The sequence below is a fragment of the Danio aesculapii genome, chromosome 7, assembly GCF_903798145.1.
Source record: "Danio aesculapii chromosome 7, fDanAes4.1, whole genome shotgun sequence".
NCBI lineage: Eukaryota > Metazoa > Chordata > Actinopteri > Cypriniformes > Danionidae > Danio > Danio aesculapii.
The window spans coordinates 43,512,740-43,536,891 of NC_079441.1; the positions used below are offsets into that span (position 1 = coordinate 43,512,740).

At 37.4% G+C, this 24,152-nt stretch overlaps 2 protein-coding genes across 2 annotated transcripts in view; both read right to left on the reverse strand.

Moving 5' to 3' along the window:
* The window catches only part of cmtm4 (CKLF-like MARVEL transmembrane domain containing 4), a 55,627-nt gene extending 43,968 nt beyond the window's left edge, over positions 1 to 11,659 (reverse strand). The window contains exon 1 of the mRNA XM_056461982.1: positions 10,966 to 11,659. Within this exon, the coding sequence (XP_056317957.1) occupies positions 10,966 to 11,151 (186 nt within the window). The 5' untranslated portion in view covers positions 11,152 to 11,659. The remainder of the gene's footprint in view (positions 1 to 10,965) is intronic.
* Positions 11,660 to 15,186: 3,527 nt separating this feature from the next.
* Positions 15,187 to 24,152, reverse strand: part of dync1li2 (dynein, cytoplasmic 1, light intermediate chain 2) — a 30,366-nt gene continuing 21,400 nt past the window's right edge. Inside the window, 3 exon segments of the mRNA XM_056461983.1 lie at positions 15,187 to 18,205; positions 21,501 to 21,576; positions 21,578 to 21,648. Coding sequence (XP_056317958.1) covers positions 18,096 to 18,205; positions 21,501 to 21,576; positions 21,578 to 21,648 — 257 coding nt within the window. The 3' untranslated portion in view covers positions 15,187 to 18,095.

The following is a 24,152-nucleotide window of genomic DNA, read 5'->3' on the forward strand; positions in this document are numbered from 1 at the left end:
TGGACTTGTGGGGGAAACTGGAGCACCCGGAGGAAAAACACATGAACAAGGGGAGAACAGCGACCTTCTTGCTGCGAGGCAACATCCCTATTCCGCCACTGTGCCACCAGACTATTATAACATTTCTGCCAAAATTACAATCGAAAATGCGGCAACACAAAAAAAAAAAAAAACATTTTAATTAAAAAGGCTAACATAAAGCGTGTAATGTTTTGTCCAATCGGCAACCTCCCGCTCTCCTCATGAAGCAACTGAAACTGCGCTAGTCCTGGCTCCATAATAGAACAAATTTCTATTAAGCCCACTGTTAAAATGGCCAACTTTACAGGAGAAAAAAGGTGTTTACAGCCTGGTACAAAGAACGATTTTGGTTCATACAGCTAATATTACCCTTCATGACAACTGTGAGGGGGTGAATTTTTTTTAACTCATCCGTTTCTTTTATATTAAGTTATATTAAGTTTGCATAATTAAGGGCGTGGCCACTTGAGTGACAGCTAGGTCTTGCTGGTCGCCGTCACTTTACCTCAGCTGATTCCAGCTGATTAGCTGCTGAACTCGGCATATTCATCGTATTTTTCTTTTGTTTTCTGTGGCTTTACACAGTCATTTGCCTTTTGGACTTATTTCTTACAATTACCAGATGATATGGCATGCCAGCCTGATCTCACGAGAAAACGTAAGTATTTTACGTTTTGACAGTTTAGTGGCTAATTCGTGCGAATTCGTACGAGTTCAGTCGTACGAAATGGTACGATTTTAAAAAGGAGGCGTGGCACCTAACCCCGCCCCTAAACCCAACCGTCATTGGAGGATGAGCAAATCGTACTAAATTGTATGAATTAGATCGTACGAATTCGTACGAATTAGCCACTAAAAAAAAGTTACGAATTGCCGTGAGATTGTGTTGGGCATGCTGTGTGCACTTAATTGTGCTCACAAACTATTCACGTGGCCTCCGTTTCCCAGGTGACTGAAATTATATACTTGTATACCATCTCTACAAATGTATTTGTTTTATTTAAGATCATTTATCATTAATATTTTTCTTTAGACCTGTAAAGCACTCCAGAATCAGACAGATTGATTAGCTGTAGGCTATAGAACAGTCATCTGAAACGTTGAGATACAGTGTTATGCCTTGATTTTATAAATAGTCTTGCATTTACTAACACACACTATATCTAAAGTGTTTGGAAGTCATTTGCATTTTCCTCCTGTAGAAAAACGTCATAAGAACAATGCTTAGTGGCTCAATGTATTACTACAGTGTTTTTAAAAGTCTAAACACTTTATTGATATAATATACAACCAAGTATATGTGGTCAGAAAACAAACGAGTCGCAGGTAATAAAGTATTAAGCATTTCTCCCAAAGAAAAGCCTGTCTAAGCAAAATACTAGCAAGGGTCTGTAGCTCCTCTCACACTCCTCCTCTTTGCCCTTGTTCGGTATTCCCCCATCAGTGCGATGATGCACCTACTTGTAGCTTGTTTTGTGTTATTCAGAAACCTATGGGTGACGTAACGGATACTATGTCCATATCTTTTACAGTCTATGCTTTCGTCACAGCATGTTGCTCTTTTTATACACTTCCAGATCACATGATCTCATATATTATCTCACAACAAAAAATAGAAAAAAACACAACTTAAATTAAATTACACACCTTACATATTAAAAATGAAAATATGAAAACAAATCTTAATAAAATATTCCAAATAAAGATAAACATAACAGAATAAAACATAAAAATGCAACAAATTATAGCCAAAAAATATTTACCCAAACAACTGATTAAAGATTAAACATAAAAGAAAGGATGAATAATCAAACTTCTCATTTAAACCTCTTGGAGACAACGTATCTAGAGTGAAAATCCAAAAAGCTGTAAAACATATGCTGGATAAGTTGGCAGTTCACTCCGCTGTGGTGACCCCTGATTAATAAAGGGACTAAGTCAAGAAGAAAACGAATGAATGAATGAATTTCAAATTAATTTTACAGTTGAAGGCAAGGTTGTTAGACCTCCTGTGTTTATTCTGAACTTTTTTTCTTTTCAAATATTTCCCAGGTGATGTTTAACTGAGCAAGGAAATGTTTGACAGTATTTCCCATTCTATTCAATATATAACTTATGCTTTATCTTCTAGGGAAAGTCTTTATATGATTAACCCCCTTGAGAAATACTTATGTAAAAGAGAAATAACCTAGTTAAGTCTTTGTATAGGGGCGGCACGGTGGCTCGGTTAGCATTGTCAACTCACAGCAAGAAGGTCGCTGATTGGAGTCCCAAATGGGCCAGCTGAAATTTCTGTGTGGAGTTTGCATGTTCTCCCTGTGTTGGCATGAGTTTCCTCTGGGTTTTCAGATTTTTCCCACAGTTCAAAGACATGCGCTATATGTGAATACCATTATTTCACGTGCCCGCCATTTAAAAAACGAAAGCGAGGCTGTGGTGGGAAGAAATCCGTATGTATAGGATCAGCAGCGTAAACATTGCAACAACATGCTGTGAACTACAAACCTCCAGCTGTTGCTGCGATTTCAAAATGCAGAAATGGTTTAAACATCACTTTAATATCATTCAGTTAAGTTTAATTTAAACAGTTAAAAGCATATTAGGCATCAAACAAAATTATAATCTCTTTAAGAGTAATGCGCTTAAGTTTCCTTTTAGGCTTCAGTTCATGGCACCAGGTAAACACAGTGGGGATGCGTCCCTGCTTTAGTCTATGTAACCCAGTGAGCGATAAAACAATGCAGTCCTCTGTAGCACACCCTCGTGTTGTCTGTAATAGTGTTGTCCCGGTATTGAAATTTTAAAAACGTCTATTTTCCGCTTAAGAACACGTTCAATAGTGCTTAAATGTTAGCAAGAAATTGACCTTTTTTTAATTTCAGTATCGAAATTCAGTTTCGTAACAAGTTTAATATAGTGAAAGAATCAGTTAATTAACTTGAGTTTGATAAAAGGCATCTAAAATGTGTGTTTGGGAAAGAAAAAGTTAGCTAACTAGTGCCATTTCCCTTAACTTAGCTGAAAATCAGGTCTGATATCTCTTTTTATTTTCACTTTCCATTCAGAACGGACCTTCGGGTCACTTGGAAGGTGGTGAAATGATAAATTTGAGTCACTTTCTCTTCGCTGATAAGGTATACAGCCAGGTAGACAACGTTCCTGTGTGACTCCAGACGATACTTCCAGGTTTCATCCCACCACAGCCTCAGTTTCGCTTTTAAAACGGCGGCCGCGTGAAATCAGTCTATTGAATAAATTAAACTGACCAAAGTGTATGAATGTGTGTATGTGTGTGTGAATGTTGTGGCTGAAAGGCCATCCGCTGCATAAAACATATGCTGGAATAATTCGCGGTTCATTCCGCTGTGGCCACCTCTAAAATAGATACTAAGCTGAAGGAAAAAAAATAAATTCTTTTATAAGTCTTTAGAAATTCTTAAAGTCTTTATATTACACTTTAAGCTGAATACTAGTATTTTACTAGTAAAACATGATGTACTGTCATCATAGCAAACAAAAAAGGAATTAATTGTTAAAGTTAGTTATTAGTTTGTTTAAAAAATGTGTGGAAAAAACGTGTTAAGCAGCAATATAATTTTGCCTTGAACAGTACATTAAATGAGATGATGTTTTTGCAGTTTAAACAACACAGACACTAGTCCACGTCATGATTTAATTTAGTGTGCACTTTTGAATTTAGTGTGCATTTGCTGAACTCATGATCATTCGCATTAAATAGGAATAATTTCCATTATAAAGGAATGAAATAACATTTTAGTAGAACTTTTCCTAAGATTTAAAACTTGTATGTAATCCTAGAATGTTTCTATTCAGCAACAAACATTGACAATCTGGTTTAATCATTTGTAAATTAATAGAAGCTACTCGCCCTAAAATTAGAACTGATTGCACATTTTGTTTTACTGTAGTATATTCCACACTGTCTGCCATTTCATTCATTTATTTATTTTTCAGCTTAGTCCCTTTTGTTAATCTGGGTAACTTATCCAGAATATGTTTTATGCAGCAGAAGCCCTTCCAGCTGCAACCCATCACTGGGTAACATCCATACACATTCGTTCACACACATACACTACAGACAATTTTAGCTTACCCAATTTACCTACAGCGCATGTCATTGGACTGTGGGGGAAACTAGAGCAACCGGAGGAAACCCACACGAACATGCACAAACTCCACACAGAAATGACAACTGACCCAGCTGAGGCTCGAACCAGCGACCTTCTTGCTGTGAGGTGATCGCGCTACCCACTGCGCCACCATGACACCCTGTCAACCATTTGTTTTTATGATTTATTAGTTTTCATTTATCAGGTTTTATTGTCAATGAACGGACCAAATTCAGAATTACAGAAGCAGGCGTCACTCTCAACACTCACATAGACAGCTGAAATGTCAATAGCTTTGCTCTTCATGGCTGAAACTACACCTTAAATAGACTTGGTCCCTTCAGGTCAAAGTGTTTATAGAGGAAAGCCGTATGAAAACAAAAGGGTGGAGTATATTTAAGCATATATATGCGAGGACTTTAGAGTGTTTTATTTGCAGATTACTTATACTAGAATAAACGATTAGTAATCTAAGGCGGTTTACCAAGACTTTAATTTCAGTATTCATCTTCCTCTCTAATACATCAATTCTTATTTGTCAAGGATTTATCAAAAGTGACAGTAAATATATTTATGTTATTACACAATTGAATCGATCTGCTGTTTTGAAATTACAGTGGAATCAAGAATCCTGAAAATCCAAAAGGCTGAACTGTTTTAAATATTGATAAAGTGAATTTATGTTTGGAAAAAAATTGCTTTGCTTTGCTTTGCTATAATAGGAATATTTTACATTTCTAAATGCATTACAAAAGAAAGAATGTATCATTTTTGCTGTATTCTCAAAACTAATCTAATGAAATAAATGACTTCTTGAGCAATATATATTTTTATCAACATTTACATACATGTACATAAAAGGATTATAGTTACAGTATAGTTATAGTTATAGTGATAGTTATAGCATAAAATTGTTACTTATTTCACAGTAACATATTATTCATTCAAAAACAAAGTGTCTCGAGACTCGAGTTTGTCTAGATTAGAAAGAAGACCAAATGTAAACCCTGAGAAACGCCTCGCTACAAAGGATATTTTTGCAGAAACCCAACAGCTGATATTTGTATACAAAAGTCCTGTGATTATTTTTGTTCCTCTGTGACTGGAACGAGGCGAACCATTGATATTAGCCAAGAAAACCAAATCTACAGATGGACAAAAAGAAGTCTGAAAAGATTAAACAGTCAAAAAGACCCCTCCTTATCCCATGGGGGCCTTAGGTAAATCATTGGCCAGTTCATGGAGGAAAAGCCATGGTTGAATATCCTTGGCAAGCCAGCTGAAGGAAACATGTCATGCAGCCACGTGAAAAGTCCTGCGCTACAGATCAATCTCCTCTCTTTTTCTCAAAAAAACATTCAAAACAATCCAAATTCCAATCAGATTGTTAGCAGAATTGGAAGAGATCCAGTACAGGGCCCAGAGGAATCCCTCGGATCAAAAAAGCCAACATGCTAATGTGACAAAATCAAGAACCTAATAAAACTACAGCCTAACTAGCAGAGCTCTCAGCCTTTCGCATATGGGTAATATATTAAATCTCTGTTTCGAGGAACGACTGATCACATTTTTAAACAAGTCTAAGATTTTATGGTCATGGCTCAAACACCCCAAGGGATATTACTGGAATGCTGCAATTTAAAAGTTATGTGGGAACTTTCTGAATCACATCCTGCAGAGTTTTTTTAGTTCAGTTTTATTTTAATTTATCCCCTCTCCTTAACCAGGCATCATTACTGCAGCATGCAACCTCAAATACTGCACTGTCAACCAGAGGGACGAATAAGCTCGTAGACTAAGAGGAGTTTGACCTTCATTGACCATTACGAAACATAAACATCTCTGATGTGTGATTATACAAACAACAGGCTTGTTCTTTAACTTGTACTTCCTCTTCTGTGGTATACTATGACATTTTTGTTCATCTGATCAGATCAGCTGTCGTCTGTTTTACAAAAGTCAAAACTATGGAAGCTTTTTTCAACGCTAACTAACTAAATCAATACAGACTTGCACATTTGTGAACAAAGTGTCACAATTCGCTTTCTTTTCTCTCAGACTTTTAACGTATAAATTAAAGCTGGTTTCCACCACAGTCACAAGACTAATTGTGACATTTTATCTCAAAATTACTTTTAAATCTCATTCTTGACATCTTTTAGTTACAAAAAGTTAGTATTGTGATATATACATTTACAGAAGGACTTTTAATTTACAGTAACCATGTTAAAGCACTTCCTGTGAACTGTATGCTGTTACAAAATCGCCATGTTTAAGGTCTGTTTTCTTTTAAAAATAAATTCAATGATATTCATTGCTTGATTGATATACAATATAAAGTGGGTCTCAGAATGTACAAGAAGCACTGCATTATATTTCATTTTTTCCAAACCATGTCTTTAATAATAATAATAATTCCTTACATTTTATATAGCGCTTTTCTGGAGACTCAAAGCACTTTACACATTTTTGGGGGAATCTCCTCATCCACCACCAGTGTGCAGCATCCGCGTGGATGACGAAACGGCAGCCATATTACACCAAACCGCACACCACACATCAGCTGATTGGTGGAGAGGAGATGGGGGATGGTTAGGAGGTCATCATGGACAGAGGCCAGTGGGCAAATTTGTTTTTCGAACGACATCCTGGAATTTTTAACAACCACAGAGAATCAGGACCTCAGTTTAGCATCTCATACGAAGACGGGCTCACTAAGCAGTATAGAGTACCCATCAATATACTGGGGTGGTAGGACCCACACAGACCACAGGTTGAGCACCCCCCTGCTGGTCTCACTAATGGCCCGTTTCCACTGACTGGTATGGTACGGTATGATCTGGTTTGGTACGTTTTTATGACCATTTCCACTGTCAAAAGGTACCAAAAAGTGAACCGTACCATACCACTTTTGGGGTACCCTTTTAGAATGGTACCTAGCACAACAAAAGGGTAACCAGAAGGCGGAGCAAGACACGCAGCTGAACACTATTGGTTTACAGAGATACGTCACTCGCGCGTGCACAAGCCAGGAGAATTAAAAAAAATATATATATATATAAAATAAAATAAAATAAATTAATAAATAAACAAACAAAGTATAATTTTTAAATACACAGCCGAGACATTACACTGCAATAATATATACAAATAATAACGAGGCATGGTCGATCCGAGCCTAAAAAAACCTTGTCGTCGTCTTGAAAGCCAAAAAGGAGAGCGGAATCTACCCTGTGCCCCTTAGTGTTTTTTCAAAGCCGTCTAAAGCGTGAGCAGTTTTGCCTTCTCGCTTGGGCTCGCCACGCATAACGAACTTGAGCTGATGATAATAACGTGCGCGTGATTATTGAAGCGCTTCTGATATCTGATCCTTTCAGAAACTGACAAACACGAGAGTGAAACACAAAAAAAAAAACAAATGAGCAAAGGATTTGTTTCAACAACCTTAACCATGAACAAACTGCCATGTTTAACTATTATCATCGTCTTTTGGACTATTATGAACTCGGAATGACAGAATTACTCTCTAACAGAGGTTACATGTGCTGGTGAAGATTACAGACACCGATGAAAAGTTTGCTCTGACTGTGCTGTATGTTGCATGTTGTTTTTGAAGCCATATAAGGACTAAATGTATACTGTGTGTAGTTTTTCTGTAATTGGTAACATATCGGACACTGTAAGGGTCTGTATGTCTTCATATATGTTGCAATTATTTATTTATTTTATATAATCGCAGACGTTACAGTAGGCTATTTCGCACTGTCATTGATCTGCAGTTATAATCAAATCACGTTCATAGAAAGGTTAGTAATGAAAATTTATACACAAGTATTTATGTGTATAAAGAATCTGTTTAGTGAGAAATGCTATGATATGTGAAGTGCTATCATATGATTTGTGAATGATCCCGTACAGCTTTACTTTGCCTTTTCCTTGAGTGAGAACGACGTCAACTGAAACTTTCTGTCGGGCACCACACCGACCAAGGCTACCATTGGTACCCATTTGGTATTGGAAACCCAAGACTAATAAAGGCTTTCCCATGTGGTCTCCCATCTAGGTACTGACCAGGCGCAGCCCTGCTTAGCTTCAGTGGGCGACCATGTAAGAGATGCAGACAGCTAGCTACCGGCAAAAATATGAAAATGTATTTTACTCAGTGGAGTTTCTGTGCTAGCCTGCTGATCCTGACGGCATGTGTGTGTGTAAACGGCGTTTCATCTTGTTTTACACTTGAACAAATTATAACATGGATGCTGTAAAAGGAACAGTATAAAATTGTTACAAAAATAACTATTCACCAGATGTTTATGGCTAGGGGAAAAACACTAGATGTGCATATACCCTATTGTAGAAAAAATGTGGAACTGTAGAGGAATGAAAAAGCAAATACCTTTTACTTATTTTTATTTTGTGGTAGAAATGAGCTCCCATATGTAGCTGTGATTTACACCTTACATTTTACCCCACAATAAAGAGATCAAAATAGAGAAATCACAATAGAGAAATCAAAAAGATAATTTCTTTCACAATTATGACATTAGTCTTGAAATCGGGAGTTTAAACCTTCCACACACACCAGACTTTAGATTGAGGAAACTGGTTTCAGGTCGGCATTGAATAGAGCATTACTATACTACCTGTAATTTGACTCCACGGGCAAATGAAGCTTCTGGGTTCACATAAAAAAAGCACAGACAACAAAGCCATGCACTGTGTTCACAAAGACAATAGAATCGCATGTTCTCCAATATCTCAGCTATTGTGTTCATCACTTCATAAATCCAATTAAAACTTGGCTGTAGACTCAAAGATGAACACAAAAGCAGAAAAACAGGATTCATTAAGCAATCTTTTAGCAGACTAGCTATCTTGTGTACTTGGCTCACAGGTTGTTTCTTTTGGCAGCGTACACAAGTCCTTATTTCACCTAATGACTTCCTTAGTTTTGCTCCGTTTTTCCCACATGCATGCAGTTTCTTAAATGTGCATCACCATGAGGGCCTGATCTGAGATGCTTTGCTTTTGCTGAGCCAGCAGAACAACAGAAAGCCGTAATTTTTTTTCTTCTTATGCTCCCCACTCCTTTTCAACATCTGGCAGAGGTTCACAAGCCTCTGAGTTTTTGTTTTGTGTGCCCATAGTGGCCCTGTATAGCGTTTTTGGGTGTTTTGCCAATCAAGTGGACTTAACTCCAATCGGAAAGTTAATTCATTCAAACTCCAGGCAACATTCTCCTCTGTCACTGATGCATTCCAGAGATTTTGACGCATGTCGGCTTGTATCCAACAGGAAATATTTTGATTTAAAAAACTCAAAAAGAGGAAATCTGCCGTCCTCGCACTAATCCAATATGAGAAACTTATAATGAGTGAATATCTAACTGAAATATGTGGAATGAAGATCTGTTATCCAATGTGGAAAAACTATGTTTTTTTTAATTATGACACCATTTGGATGATAAAGGTATTACTGTCTTGCCTTGAATATTTTGATTTTAAATATATAGGCTACTTAAAAAAATAATAAATCTGTCTTGATTACACTAATGCAGTTTAACATGAGAAGAATGTAATGAGGGAGGAACATCTAAAACAGATATGCTGTGGCCAGCAATAAGAGAAAGAAACTTTGAATAAGACATCTTGTAATTACATATATTATAAACACAGGCATAAAATAAGACATTTTAAATACTAAGAAAATTGTGTTCGGAGCAACAATTTCAAGTCTTAAAATATACAACTTCCTAAAAATGTCATTTGCTTGTAATGAATTTGACAAAAAAAGCTTGTCAACCACAAAATATGGACATTCTTTATGCCATATTGTAATAATAATAATAATAATAATAATAATAATAATAATAATAATAATAAACATTAACTTGAGAAGTAAAACTATGTCTTTGTTTCTAAAAGGCTGATTAAAATTATATGAACTAGGCATGGGTCGGTATAAGATTTGGATGGTATGATAACCTTGGATAAAAATACCACAGTTCCACAATATTGTGATTACTGCTCTAAAATATATTCTTTTTAAATGTCTGGGTAAAAAACTAAAACTTTTCCCCTTTGAACACAAGAATATACTTATTAAAAATATATTTTGGAGCAGTGAACATGTCAGGCTGAATAATGAAAATGAATCACTGACTTCTGTCTTCAAAAACACAGATTTCTTTACAATTTAAAACGGCATCTTTGGAAATTTTCTTACATATACCATAGGAATGGTATAGCAGAAAATTTAGGTGGTTTTAAAAACTTGACTTTTCCAAACCGAGGTATACCTTGAAAACGGTTATAGTCCCATGCCTAATATGGTCAATTAGTCATGACAGCAAATATTTTAGTTCATTGTAACATATTAAATTAGGTTAATCATGTTGTAACTTAATTTTATAAGTTATGCAAGCAGATTTGTGTCAGTTTAACACAATATAAGTTCAATTAACTTATACGGTTAATTTGATTGAGCTTAAAAAATCCTGATTGCCTCAAATTTTTAGTGTACTTTATGGTATTTAAATAAAAACACAGGGGTCTTAGGTAATGTCAAAGATATTTGAAGAGCATCAGAAGAATGATAGAAAGAAAGAAAGAAAGAAAGAAAGAAAGAAAGAAAGAAAGAAAGAAAGAAAGAAAGAAAGAAAGGTCGCAATTCACCAATGACGCTGTTGAAGATGTAAACATCCTAACTTGTCAAGTCACTGTTGCCAATACACTTTGCTGAAGTTCAGCAATACAAACCTCAGGCTCCTAAGTTTTTAATTGAATAGAGAAACACTAAGACTACTTCAACTTACCACTTCAATAACTTTTAAAATGCCAAAATGTGACTTGAGGTACTCCCGGTCACACCTGATGGCCCTGAACACGTTTCTGGAGAGCACGGGCTCGGTGGTCGGCTGATACGGACTATTGACTCCTGAAATCATCGAGGTGTTGGAGGCCTCGCCATCAAAGCCCTCAGTCTCCTCGTTATTCCTCATGCTCAACTCTTTTATTTATCTCTTCGTCCCGCCCAAGAAACAAGAGTGGCCGAAATGAAGAGCGACTCTCTCCTCTGAAAACAGTCAGGCAGAACGCAACAACAATCTCTCAACAAAGAACAAGCGTCGCTACAAAACGCGTAAACTCCAGCCGTGTGTTGTGTGTGACCCGCGGATCCCGAACAACTACATCCACCTCTCCGTGATCTCCGGTCCCGTTCCTGGCGCCGTACAGTGCTCGGATCCTGTCATGAATAGAGCTGAACGAGCTCGAACGATCGCCACTGTTCTCATGGCAGTGTCCATATTTCACAGTTTCTGGATGCAGAATGTAATGTTGCTGCGAGTCTCCGCCCTCCAAACTACATTCCTGCGAGGAAAAGACGCTTTCATCTGGAGTCCCGACGACTGATGTCAGAGAAACAAAAGCACAAAACTGGCATTCCTCTTCAGCTTCGAGTTCTGCTCTCGGAGTTCTGCAGGTGAAGATCGCTCTATGTGCGATTCATCAAACGTGAGACGACACACGGTAGTTTAATATGACGGTATGGCACGCCGAAGTAACATTAAATGTTTAAAGTCAAGCTAGTTGACGGTGAATTTTATAGGAATGCAATTAGGAGCTTATCATCAGGGTTGGGTTACATTGAAATGTATTTTAAAATAAAATACCAAATACCTGAATTTTACGTGTATTAAAATACACTACAAAGTACAGCAGCCACAAGTGTCAAAATAAAATACTTTTACATGGAGTGTAAAGTTTCTTCACGAACCTTCACTCAATAGGCATATTCGATCATATCCCTTCACCATTAGGCGACGCAGTAGGTAGTGCTGTCGCCTCACAGCAAGAAGGTCTCTGGTTCGAGCCTCGGCTGGGTCAGTTGAAGTTTCTGTGTGGAGTTTGCATGTTCTCCCTGCATTCGCGTGGGTTTCCTCCGGGTGCTCCGGTTTCCCCCTCAGTCCAAAAACATGCAGGACAGGTGAATTTGGTAGGCTAAATTGTCCGTAGTGTATGTGTTTGAATGAATGTGGATGTTTCCCAGAGATGGGAAGGGCATCTGCTGTGTAAAACTTGCTGGATAAGTTGGCGGTTCATTCTGCTGTGGCGACTCCAGATTAATAAAGGGACTAAGCCGAAAAGAAAATGAATGAATGAATAAACGACGTTTGATAACAACAGCTTTTCTCTGAGCAAGTTTAAGTCAGCCACTGACTTGTTTTTATGTTGCTTGTCTTGGCATATACAGCAATTCATCCAAAACTACTATTAAATGTGGAGTTTATGCATTCTCCCAAGTTTTTTTCAGTTCTCCTTCAACTGGAAAAGTCTCAGTTTACCCTCTCAGTGAGCACCAGTACACAGTCTTTAGGTATTTTATATTTCTAAAGTTCCTCTGTATTTCCAGCTGCAGCACTGAGACTGAGAAAGATCATGAGTTGTAGGCTCTACATCCTGTTCTTAAGGACTGATATTTTATTTCATCTCATTTTTTAAGCAAAGATGCTGATGCCGAGTTGTACACGATACTACAATTACATAATACTTGTCTAGGCATTGTGCAGTATACTATTTTCAATGATGGTTGACTTGTACTCAAATGTACCCCTGCTGTTTGTCTGTTATTTTATTTGTGTGTTGCATAATTTTCATTCATGTAGATGTCTTATAAAGTGTTTTTCCACTATTTTAAAAATACAAGGCACTAAAGTATTTTCATACAAAATATTAATCAGAAGGTCATGATTCACACTCATTAAATAATTACAGTTTTAATTTGACATTCTTCAGGTAATACAAAACAAATGTTTCAGCACAATGCCCTTCTCAGTGTGTGACAATCCTCTCACTCCACCCTTTTATCCCACAGTCAATCACATTGTTAGTTAGACGGCCACTCGATAATTAAAAACAATCCTATTTTCATTTCAATATACCATAATTAACCACACAAGAAATATTTACCTTCACCTTTCAAAACATAATTTCACAGGAAAATAGCATATCAATTATCATTATTCCCTTATTCATGTCTACATCAATACAATGAAAGTCCGACAGATATTTCTTGTGTGGTTAATTATGGTTTATTAAAATGAAAACGAGATGTTTTTAATTATCGAGTGGGCGTCTAACAAATGACACAATGTGATTGACTGTGGGACTAAAGGGTGGAGTGAGAGGATTGTCACACACTGAGGAAGGCATTGTGCCGAAACGTTTGTGTTTTGTATCACCTGAAAAATGTAAAATAAAAACTGTACTAAAGCAATTATTTAATGAGTGCGAATCATGACCCTCAATAATATTACTGACAAGATTTCCGCACCAAAAAAGTGTGCAGGGCAAACTTCATTACTCAAAGTGATACAAAATATGAACCCATTTTCATAAACCCTATCAAATACAAATGACAAAAGACTATTTTCTTTTTTAAAATAAGTCTTTGAAACATATATCATAAATACTGCACATCCCTGCTTATAAATAGTCAGCTTTCGTGCGCACGCTTGTTTGGGTGGTTTACATGGACACAATATTGTATAATGACATCATGTATGAGGTATTCCAATGATTGAGGTGGTTTATGAGGACATGTCTTATGTCCTCGTAATTCAAAACACATAAAAACATAATGAGTCTTTTTACTTTTAACATTTGCCCCAGAAGTGCTGTGAGGGCTGGGTTTAGAGCTGGGCTAAGGCCATATAGTAAGCATTTTAATGTATAAAATACATTACACTTATGGGTGGTCCTCCTAAACCACAAATACCAACATGTGTGTGCTCATGTATGTACATATATACCCTACATATTAACATGCAGGTATGCGCATGGTAGACAAGAATACAAGTGCAGCTAAAATAACTAGACAAGCTTTAACACTTAAAATTAAGTTGGTCTGTGTGCATGGATGGAGTTGAAGTCACACCCAACATTTACAGCTCAGTGTTGGCATGCTGAAAAAGAAACTAGTTTTAAAGTCCAATGTGGAAACTTGAAGGGTTGGGGGAGGCAGGATCAGATCAACACATATGCATCATTATTTGACATTATTCCTTAAAAGTCTATAACACAAACACATTCTGTAAAATATCTATAGTGTGTAATCATGCGCTAAAAAAACCTGGTGTGCTCTATTAAGTATTAAAGTGCTCATGTTACAAGACTACCTATTAAAAAAAAACTACACTTGTATATATATATATATATATATATATATATATATATGCTAATAGATTATGCTAATACAACCTGTATATAATGTTCATAGTACATCCATCTGTAAATATTACCTTAGTTTTTCTATAACTGCACTTTATAACTTATACCTGTATCCTGCACTTGCTGCTATTGCACTGCTGGTTAGACCTAAACTGCATTTCGTTGCCTTGTACTTGTACATGTGTAATGACAATAGGGTAATGACAATAAAGTTGAATCTAATCTAATCTAATACAATCTAAACGAATACATATTAAATTGGCTTGCCACATGGTCTGTTTCTAAACTCTAGTACAGACTTACCAGGCAGCAAATTTGGTATTGGGGTACTTCATTTTTTCAATGTTTCAATACTTTCACCATCTTAATATGCAGAGAGGCATATGCAGATTGATTTAACAGAATACATGACTAATATCAATCATAACATTTGACAAGAATAGTTTAATTAAATAATTATAAATCGCTAATAATGCTTAAACGTATATAATGTTAAATGTGCATCTTAAATATTACATGCATCAATGAATGAAAGTGCATATTTTCTTTTAATATCTAAACCAAACAAATATATATATATATACTAGGAGAACAGCACTGCCCTCTACTGGTTCGGTTCTCATGACTGTGCAACCATCTGAGAAGTTTGGTTCAAATGATCCCAGCAAGCACTGGTGAATAAAATATTAAACATGTCAGGGGATTAATTTGTAGTGTTATGCATTTGCTGTTTAACTGCCAAGCACTTAACTGCAAAGCCCGACAAGCAAACAAACTAAACAAAAATAAAACCCATCACAAGCGAGTTGTAGTCTGGATTTGTATTTTAATTTAAGCCAGGACTGAAAAACAAGACATTTCCTTATCTTTGCATTAAAAGCAAGAATTCACATGGCCACATACTGCATCAAGTTAAAGCCATACAGTCAGACTCACTTTAAGGTATAGCACACAAACACAGTCCTCCGTGTGAATAAAAAGGTCTTTCAATTCCTGTATAGAAAATTTTGGAAGCCAGAGCATTTTCTCACTAACAGGGGTAAGTGCATATTAGAAGGATTATACAGAACGAAGCCGTCAACTTTCATCCTAGTCCTAATTAAATACATACAAAATGTGCTGTTTATTTAACGGCAACCGTCCCCAAAACGAGGGAAAAAAAAATCAATGAAGCTGAGGCCAAGTAAACTTGTTTCTGTTGACGGCCACCCTTTTATCCGTTGAGTGTCTCCTTTGGGAAAACAGATGGATCATGAGTTAGGAAGCTTTTTCAAGTACTTCAGGCGACCTGGGAGCAGCTTGTTAGCTTTTCGATTTCTTAGCCCATTATGTCTGGATTTGCACAGAGCCACTACTTAGAAATGAAATTTGAGGAGGGAAACAAATGTGCTGCTTTCGACAGTATAACAAAATTTCTTTTTACGTCCAGTAAAACAGTTATAGCGCCATGAAATAAGGTATTTTCCAGAGGAATGTGTCAGTGATATTTAGACGAGGAGATTTCAGTCACACAGCAAATGCAGAGAAATGTGATGAAATACTTTAAGTGCATTTTTAAGGTTATATGAGCGGTTTATAATAGTACAAGTGATCCGAGGCTTCATAAGTTGATAGCCCACAATCTGAACGGATGAAAACCTTAACCACTAAAACGAGAGGTATATAGTCCAGACTTAATGTTGTGCTTGAATATCAGCAAATGCTTTAGCCCTGCCTGTCATAAAATGGAAACCGTTAAGCGATATTATGCAGCAATAAACGTCATTAGTTTCATTCGAGTTCCTCTAGATTGGTTTGAGATTTGTCTAACACAAGTGCATGCAAAACAACAGTAAACGCTACACATTTGTGGTCTATTCCCTTGAAGAGCTTTAAAAAAAAAAAAAAAAAAAAGGACAAAAACTTCAAACTCTAGTGGAAAAATGTGAGACATCGAACACAGACCACCGCAGTAAGCAGAGGATCTGTTGTGGAATGATGGCTTCTCCAGGCTCAGCCAAGATCGGCCACCTGGGAGGAGTTCAGGGCAGCTACTCGACATAGACATAACATGTGGATTCTACATCTTTGGTTCCAGATTCCAATTCTCTGTTTTCCTTTTTCATCTGAACACACGACGCTCATTTCAAAGCCACTTGAGCTGCTTCTTTAAAGTTTCGTCAGAAGAACGTTAAGGATCAAAACCGTACATCATGCCTGCGTCTGATTAGTTAAGCTAAACCAGAAATCGAAAATTTAATGAGTTACAGTATCAGTAGTGAATAGAAATGTTGAGAAATGAAGGCGGACATGTATGGACTCACTCTACCCTGAGTGAAAAGACATTCCGAAGGCAATATTGACACTTCCAGAAAGATCGCATAAAAGGGGGAGAGACAAATTAAAAGGGGGAATGTTTTACATTGATCACTATACACTCCTCAAGAAGCTGTATATCAGAAACAAGACATGCTTAAGGACTGACATGACGAACAGTCTGTCGCTTGGCCACATGAAAAATGGTGCTATAGTGGTTTAAGCCAGAATTTTAAACTGGGAGGTGGGATGAAATGCCCCACTAAGATCGTGACATTCACAAAAAGAAAGGCAAGCTCCCTATGGCAGCAAAAAGAAAAAGGATCTAGGCCACTGAAGTAAGCAACATGTGTAATTTAAGCAAAAAAAGCAATGACCACAGACATGGAAAAAAACAACAAATAAATTACATGAAGCTGGACCAAAAAAAAGAACCATTGACTGTTGATGCTACAGTGCAGTTCCTCTTTTGGAGACAAGCACCTCCACTATGACACAGGCACTTGGGAGTTATACTAGGAAAGATGCCGTCCTGCCGCTCTCCTCCAAAAACAAAACCAAAAACCACAGCCTAAATAAAATGCTCAGCCTGATACTCGTTTCATCTGCAATAGCTCTTCATAAATTGTTAAAATAATTAAATTTTATACAAAATCAAATCAAAAGCTTGTATAGCAAATATTTAGCGCATCTATTTACATCATTTAAAGAGGCGGTGTGGCGGCGTCTGCCGTTCTCGTATGCTGAAGGCCAATGGGTGTTTGTCATTAGTGTCATGACATCAGTGATGTTAACAGTGTTAAGTGACGCTTTCACTGATAAAACACAGAGAAAATAAAAGCTTGATTTGCTTTCTTCTTTATAAATACATCAGCATATATGTAACTACGTTTGTACACACTATATACTTCTTTTTGCAAGTACTTCTTGTTTTCAGTGAACGTATTCAGGCTTTTAGCAGTAGTTGTAGCGGATTGCAACACTTGAAGCGACTGCTGGTTGAATGCAGCAGTGCGTTTCTGCTCGGTAGGAGGGAAACGGGTGCGTTTAATAGTTCCCCAAGCAAAGCAAGGCTCCACACTTGAGAGGTTTGACCGTCGTCTTCTGGAGAAAAGCACCCATAACCTGACCTGCCATACCACACCAAAAATTAATCACCACAAATAAACAAACAAACACAGAAAGGGGGCTGGAAATGAAAACAAAGAAAAGCAGTCGCATCTTTCCATATTTCTACCTCTCGTTCCCCCACAACATCAGAGTCCACTCATCTGATAGAATCCCAACACTTTCTGTAAACCACGCTCTGTTTGCTGATTGACACACAAGGTGGGGGGGGATTTTGGTCTTGAAAGCTTTTTTTTTCCTCTGTTATATCGTTACATGTTGATTTCCAGAGCGGACAATGCTGTTGGTGCACTCATGCCTCGTTCTCTGTCGCTGGGGTATTGTTGGCCGTTACCAGGGAATCGGGTTTACGAGTCATTCGGTCCAGCTCTGCCTGGACGTCAGTCAAACCCGGCTTCTGCCCTTGGAAAAAAGAGAGGAAGACAGAAACAGAGTAATCTCCTGTAGTTTCTGTGTTGTATTTCAAAACAATACAGGTTGGTTATGAGGGAACCAGTTTTGGTGGATGAGTGTTGCATGCTGGTGTGCATTCAAAAGCAGCATGCTGTGTGGTTACACAAATGCGAACATACTGAGAAGGACAAGGAAAGGAAAAACAAATAGCATGCGATTCTTTATCCGAGTACAATGTAGATGCTGAAGCCATAACAGCAGGCAAGTTACACATACATGTGTTAATATACTAGCTTAGCACTTGTAAATGACTGGAACAAAACACAGTGCTTCCCACACAGACTTTACTTGAGTGGGCATCCAGGTATATTAACGTCCACCCAAGTATATTTAGTGACACTTTTTTACTATTATTATCATCATCCTTTTACACTTTTTTTGTATCCACCTAATATAAACAAACATCCGCGAGTGATTAAGTAGTGGAAAACCTTTTCTCTTTTACCCATTTCATACTGCTTCAACAGCCCCACAGACAGTCTCACATGCTCTGCAGACCCACAGAGACCCGCACCTTTTTGCATCTAGCCGGGGTTTTTTTAAATCATAGGTCTCAAACTGGTGTGAACCAACACTGGTCTTATGGTTCGGTTCCGATTATCATGCCATCGATTCGGTTCAATTCGATATCTCGGTGCATTGACGGTACTTTCCATACACAATTTTATATTTTACTTTACAGCACAGGAATTCTTGTCTTAAAATGTATAAATATATGTATATATTACTTGTAATACCATTTTGTCCTTTAAAACAAACAGTCAGATTTATGAACTGCACTTTTAAAAACTCAAGTACATGCACAGAACAACATGAGCATTCATAGCAAATAAACAAATGCAAATATCCCGCTCGCTTTCTGAGCCTTGTCTAGCGAGTTCTTACACCCCTATGATTGCTCACGTGCTCAACAGAAAGGGCTGCTATTGGCTCTAACACTCTGGCACTGTTCACCGATGATAAACACTGATAAACGGCAGCGGCGATCACAGCTGATCCACGATAGACGCGGAAGAGAAAACTCACTATGCAGAGCTTGTGTCTGGATCCAGAAGTATCGCTAGTAACAGCCGAGAGGAGAGGAAAAATTACCTCACACCAGTAGGTCAAACGGGGCCACAGTGAGAGGGTTATGATCTATTACGGAACCTATACCGAATTGTCCGCGTCTGCATCCCGGTGCACAGAAGAAACATTTTTGACCCCCCTACAAACTGGATTCCAGGAGGGCTGCAGCTCTGCAGTTTTGCTTCAACCTTAATCAAACATAGCTGAACCAACTAATCAAGGTGTTCATGAATCTTCTGTTCATGAATCTTCTGAACACCTCGATTATTGATCAGCTGTAGTTGATTAGGGTTGGAGCAAAACTGTGCAGAGCTGCAGCCCTCCTGGAATCCAGTTTGAGACTAAAACGTATTAATATGTACTAAAATGTCCGGGATTTGTGTTTGTTTTCGTTTTCTAAGCGGTCATTAATTTTATGCGCACAGCCATGAGAGACTAAGAGACATTAAATAATTAATTCTTTAATCTAAACGACTCAGAAAAACTTTACTAGATACTCGAAGAGGACAAAATGACATCTAAATTGGCTGCAGAATATTAGAAATGGAAAATCAACTCATTTGTCTTATTTAAATAATTCTTGTAATTATTATAATTTTGAGATATTGGCTTTTTTTTATTTATTTTTTACTGTCATTTATTCCTCATTTGCTGTATATTTTATTAATATTTTATTTAAAATGCTTTGACAATACTGTACAAACAGTCATGCCAATAAAGCAACCTAAAGAATGAGAGATAAAGAGAAGCAGCTGTCAGTGTGTGCATACGGTTCCTGAATAGCATAAGAGAAATAGATTTTTTAAATTTTTTATTTCAGTCTTTTTATTTTTTTATTTTAACCCATTGAAATGAAAAAGTTGAAAACAGAAAATAATAAAAATTGTGTAAAAAATCTAATTATGTTTTGTTTGTCACATATAGTTTGTGCTGTGGGTAAAGATGTGTTTTAATCCGGCTACCACTGCAAGTATTTTTCAAACCTGTGGGAAGCACTGTAAACATGAATACAAAGTGTGTGTGGTATGAACATCTTTTTAGGTAGGAAAACCAGCGAGTATGAGATATCACCAGCCATGGTGGCATCACTCACACAGGCTTTTAGCCCATTCTTCCTGGTTACTCAGGCTCTAAGGATAAAGCTTAAAAAAAAACATATCCAGAAGGAACAAGAGAAGCTGAATCTAAATTCAATCATAGGAACTAGCCAATAAGCCAGGTTCCAGGTTGCGGTGAACTAATTTTCCCCCAGACCAATTTTCTGATCTCCAAGAAAACAACACAAGCTGGTCAACTGCAATATCAAGTGCTGCATTTAATCAAAAAGAAATGTAGGTGCTTGTGCCAATATTCAATTCAATTCAATTCACCTTTATTTGTGTAGCGCTTATACAATGTAGATTGTGTCAAAGCAGCTTTACATAAAAGGTCATAGTAAATTGGAACAGTGTAGTTCAGTTTGTAGTGTTTAAGTTCAGTTCAGTTTAGCTCAGTTCAGTGTGGTTTAATAATCACTACTGAGAGTCCAAACACTGAAGAGCAAATCCAACGATGCGCAGCTCTACAATAGTTCTAGGAACTGTTAAAACATTCTGATAAACACGCCACCAAGGACTGTATGGGGCATGATTAAAAGGGACAGTTCACCCAAAAATGAAAATTGTCATTTAACTCATCCTCCAATTGTTCCAAACCTGTTTGAGCTTTTTTCTTCTGTTGAACACAAAAATATATTTTGAAGAACATTGGAAAGCAGCAGCCTTTGACATCAGTAGTATGTTTTCCTACCATGGTTTCCAACATTCTTCAGAATATCTTTTTTGTGTTTAACTATGATAAAAGATTAGATCTACTCAAGTACGAGTGAATGAAGATTTGTTTTTAATTTTGAGTGAACCATCCCTTTAAACCAAATCATAAGGCAAAAAACAAACTGCATGGCAAATTCATTTGAAGAATATAACAAAAAAAAAAACTAAAAACTCAAACATTGCCAGCAATAACTGCAAATATAAAGTCATCAAGAGCAAATCTAAAGGTCATCAGGCCTTCACTCTCATTACTGCAACATTATATGCATGCAAATTTTCCCCCCAATCACTTTGGGCAGAAGCATAACCCATACATGACTATGAGAGTTTATCCATTTCTATGGTTGATGCTGGCAAAAATGTACCTGTTTTCTTTGCAGAGCCTTGTACACCCGTTCCCGTTCCTGTTCCTGCTCCAGCCCCTGGTGTCCCAGGACTGCCCTGGAACACCTGTCTTTTTACTCAGCAGACTGTTGAAGAAGTTGGCCAGCACTCCCTCATTTGCAGCAGCTCCTAGAAACCCAAACAAATCAAATGTAATGACATGAAATGGCAATGAAGAGGCCCAAACTTATATTCATATTAACACCATTATAATAATAAAAAAAATTATTTAGCATTGCCGGACGTCAATAAATCACTAAAGCTGCGGTCACACTGGACTTTACTCCTTTAGACTTCCATTCATACGCACGCGAATGCGTCAGACAGGAAACGCAGGGTCATGCTTTAGGTTTCGCAGTTCGCTGCAGTTCAGTGCAAAGTTCAAGCTTGATGAACTCTGACCTGCGAAACCGCATCACTTGACTGCGTGAGACCAATCGAGGATCAAAACAGGACCTCTTTGGACAGAAATTTAAAACATGGAGCAATCGCTCGCTTTTTTAAATGTCTAATGAAAACTGGACAGATCCAAATGCATCTGGTTATTGAAAACACATATGTAAATTTTACTCCTCCCAAAATTAATTAATTGAATGAATGAATGAATGAATGAATGAATGAATGAATGAATGAATGAATGCACGTGTTATGGACTATATGGCCATAAGATAACAGAGCAAATGCTTAAGTAATGGAATGACACAGCTGACAGTTTGAGATGTTGGTTTCATTAAGTATTTTCATTTATAATGTATTGTAAATTTCATATATATAATATATATATATAGCTTAAGCCTTTGTACATTGTAAAAGGGGTAGGAGTATCTGCCGCCTTAGCTGATGTAACCTGGTTCAATTTGCATATAGCCGATATACTAGAGACGCATTCATGTGGTCAAATGTAAATAAAAACCATTTTCAAAAATCAGACTGCCTATCAAACTACAAAAAATGCATTAAGTGACCGAGTGTAGACAATGTAATCTAGTTACCAACTAAATAATGGTGAAAAAGAACAGGTTTAAAACATCTGAAATATGACCCCTGATACCCTACAGCAGGGATTTTCAACCTGTGGGTTTCACCTATTAAAAGGGGCGCGAGCATTTGAGGAGCGCATTCGAGTAAATTATGGTGACGATTCTTATCCATTCACTAGAGTGAATCTGATTAACGTTAGTTCCACAGCTAACTATCAGGCACTTGTAGAGATAATGCGTTCAAGTAAAATATATAGAAATAAAATGGACTGGGAGCTTTTTAAAATTAGTGCTGGTGAATGAAAGTAAAACTGGTGAGCCATCTGACAAAAAAGTGCCCTTCTGAATCAAATCAGCAGAATGCCCTTCTGGATCTTTCACTTATTTTGAAGACTAATGACTATGTTTAGATGGACATCTGTAATCTAGTTCTTTGCCTTAATCTGAATAAGACAATAATTAGGCGTTTACGTGAAGAGCTTTTTGAATGTTGCCTCACCAGGCTATCCACGTTTCCTGCAGAGTCTCATGTAATTTGGGGTACTTCAGCTTTAATTTGTCGACTTTAACTGCAGTTCGGCAGTTTCACTCTTCACTCATGAACATTTCATTTAAGCCCCCGTGACACACTGGGGTATTGTACGCGAGTGTGGAGTAAGGACTGATGAAGGAGTGTTGTTTTAATGGAATTTGATACCGCACACTGAAAGGAAAGAAAAAAAAACTTCCGCATTTTGTGGTGTGTGTGTGGATCTTGTCGCAAAATGCAGCAAAGTGTCCTACATGACGGTAATCGTTTGATTGATTGCCACCAATATACGCATACTCCACATCTTAATTCCATTTCTATTTAGTTCAATTATGACTTTAGTCAGATTAAAGTAATTTGTGAGGGCTCTGCGAACTTGGCTTTGCAAAGCAGCATTTTTTGTATGCATGTACAATACATCAAAAGCAAGTAGGCTATGGCTCACCCTTATTGACAGTGGAAGATGATTTACGGTAAGTTGTGTCAGGAATCCAACCATGGATTAGTATGTTGTCCTAACAGAAACAGGCTCACACTGAATCAGGTAAGCTAGATATTTATGTTTCAATGCAATTAATGCTACGCACTTTAAACAAAGCAAGTAATATGTGAATGATGTTTGCACATGCAAGGGGTAGGTGGGCACGAGTGAAATTGGACAGACTTGGGTGGGGGAGTGTATCCTAAAAGGTTGAAAACCCCTGCCCTACAGGATATGAACCTCTAACAATTCAGCTAAAGTGGATTTCATTAACTGAATGAATGTAGTCCTGCTGGTATAAGATATGCTGTCCAGCTGAGATTTAATGATGGGAAATATTCTATTTTTTCCCCCTCACCACAACTGAATTGTGCAGGAATTGTGCAGGGAATTATTCAAATCCTCTCCTCAGGAGGGCAGTGTTTCAAAGAGATTAGAAAAGCACCATAAGGTAGGCAAAGAAACTAACCAGCAAAAATAGACGAGCTTGTTTGAGAAAGAAGAGAGAGAGAGAGAGAGAGAGAGAGAGAGAGAGAGAGAGAGAGAGAGAACAAAGTGCTCATATTTAGACTCCCACGAAAACACAGTTTTTGCTTGACTGCACAATCATGTGTTATTTGTGCCACCCAGATGAATAGAGAGC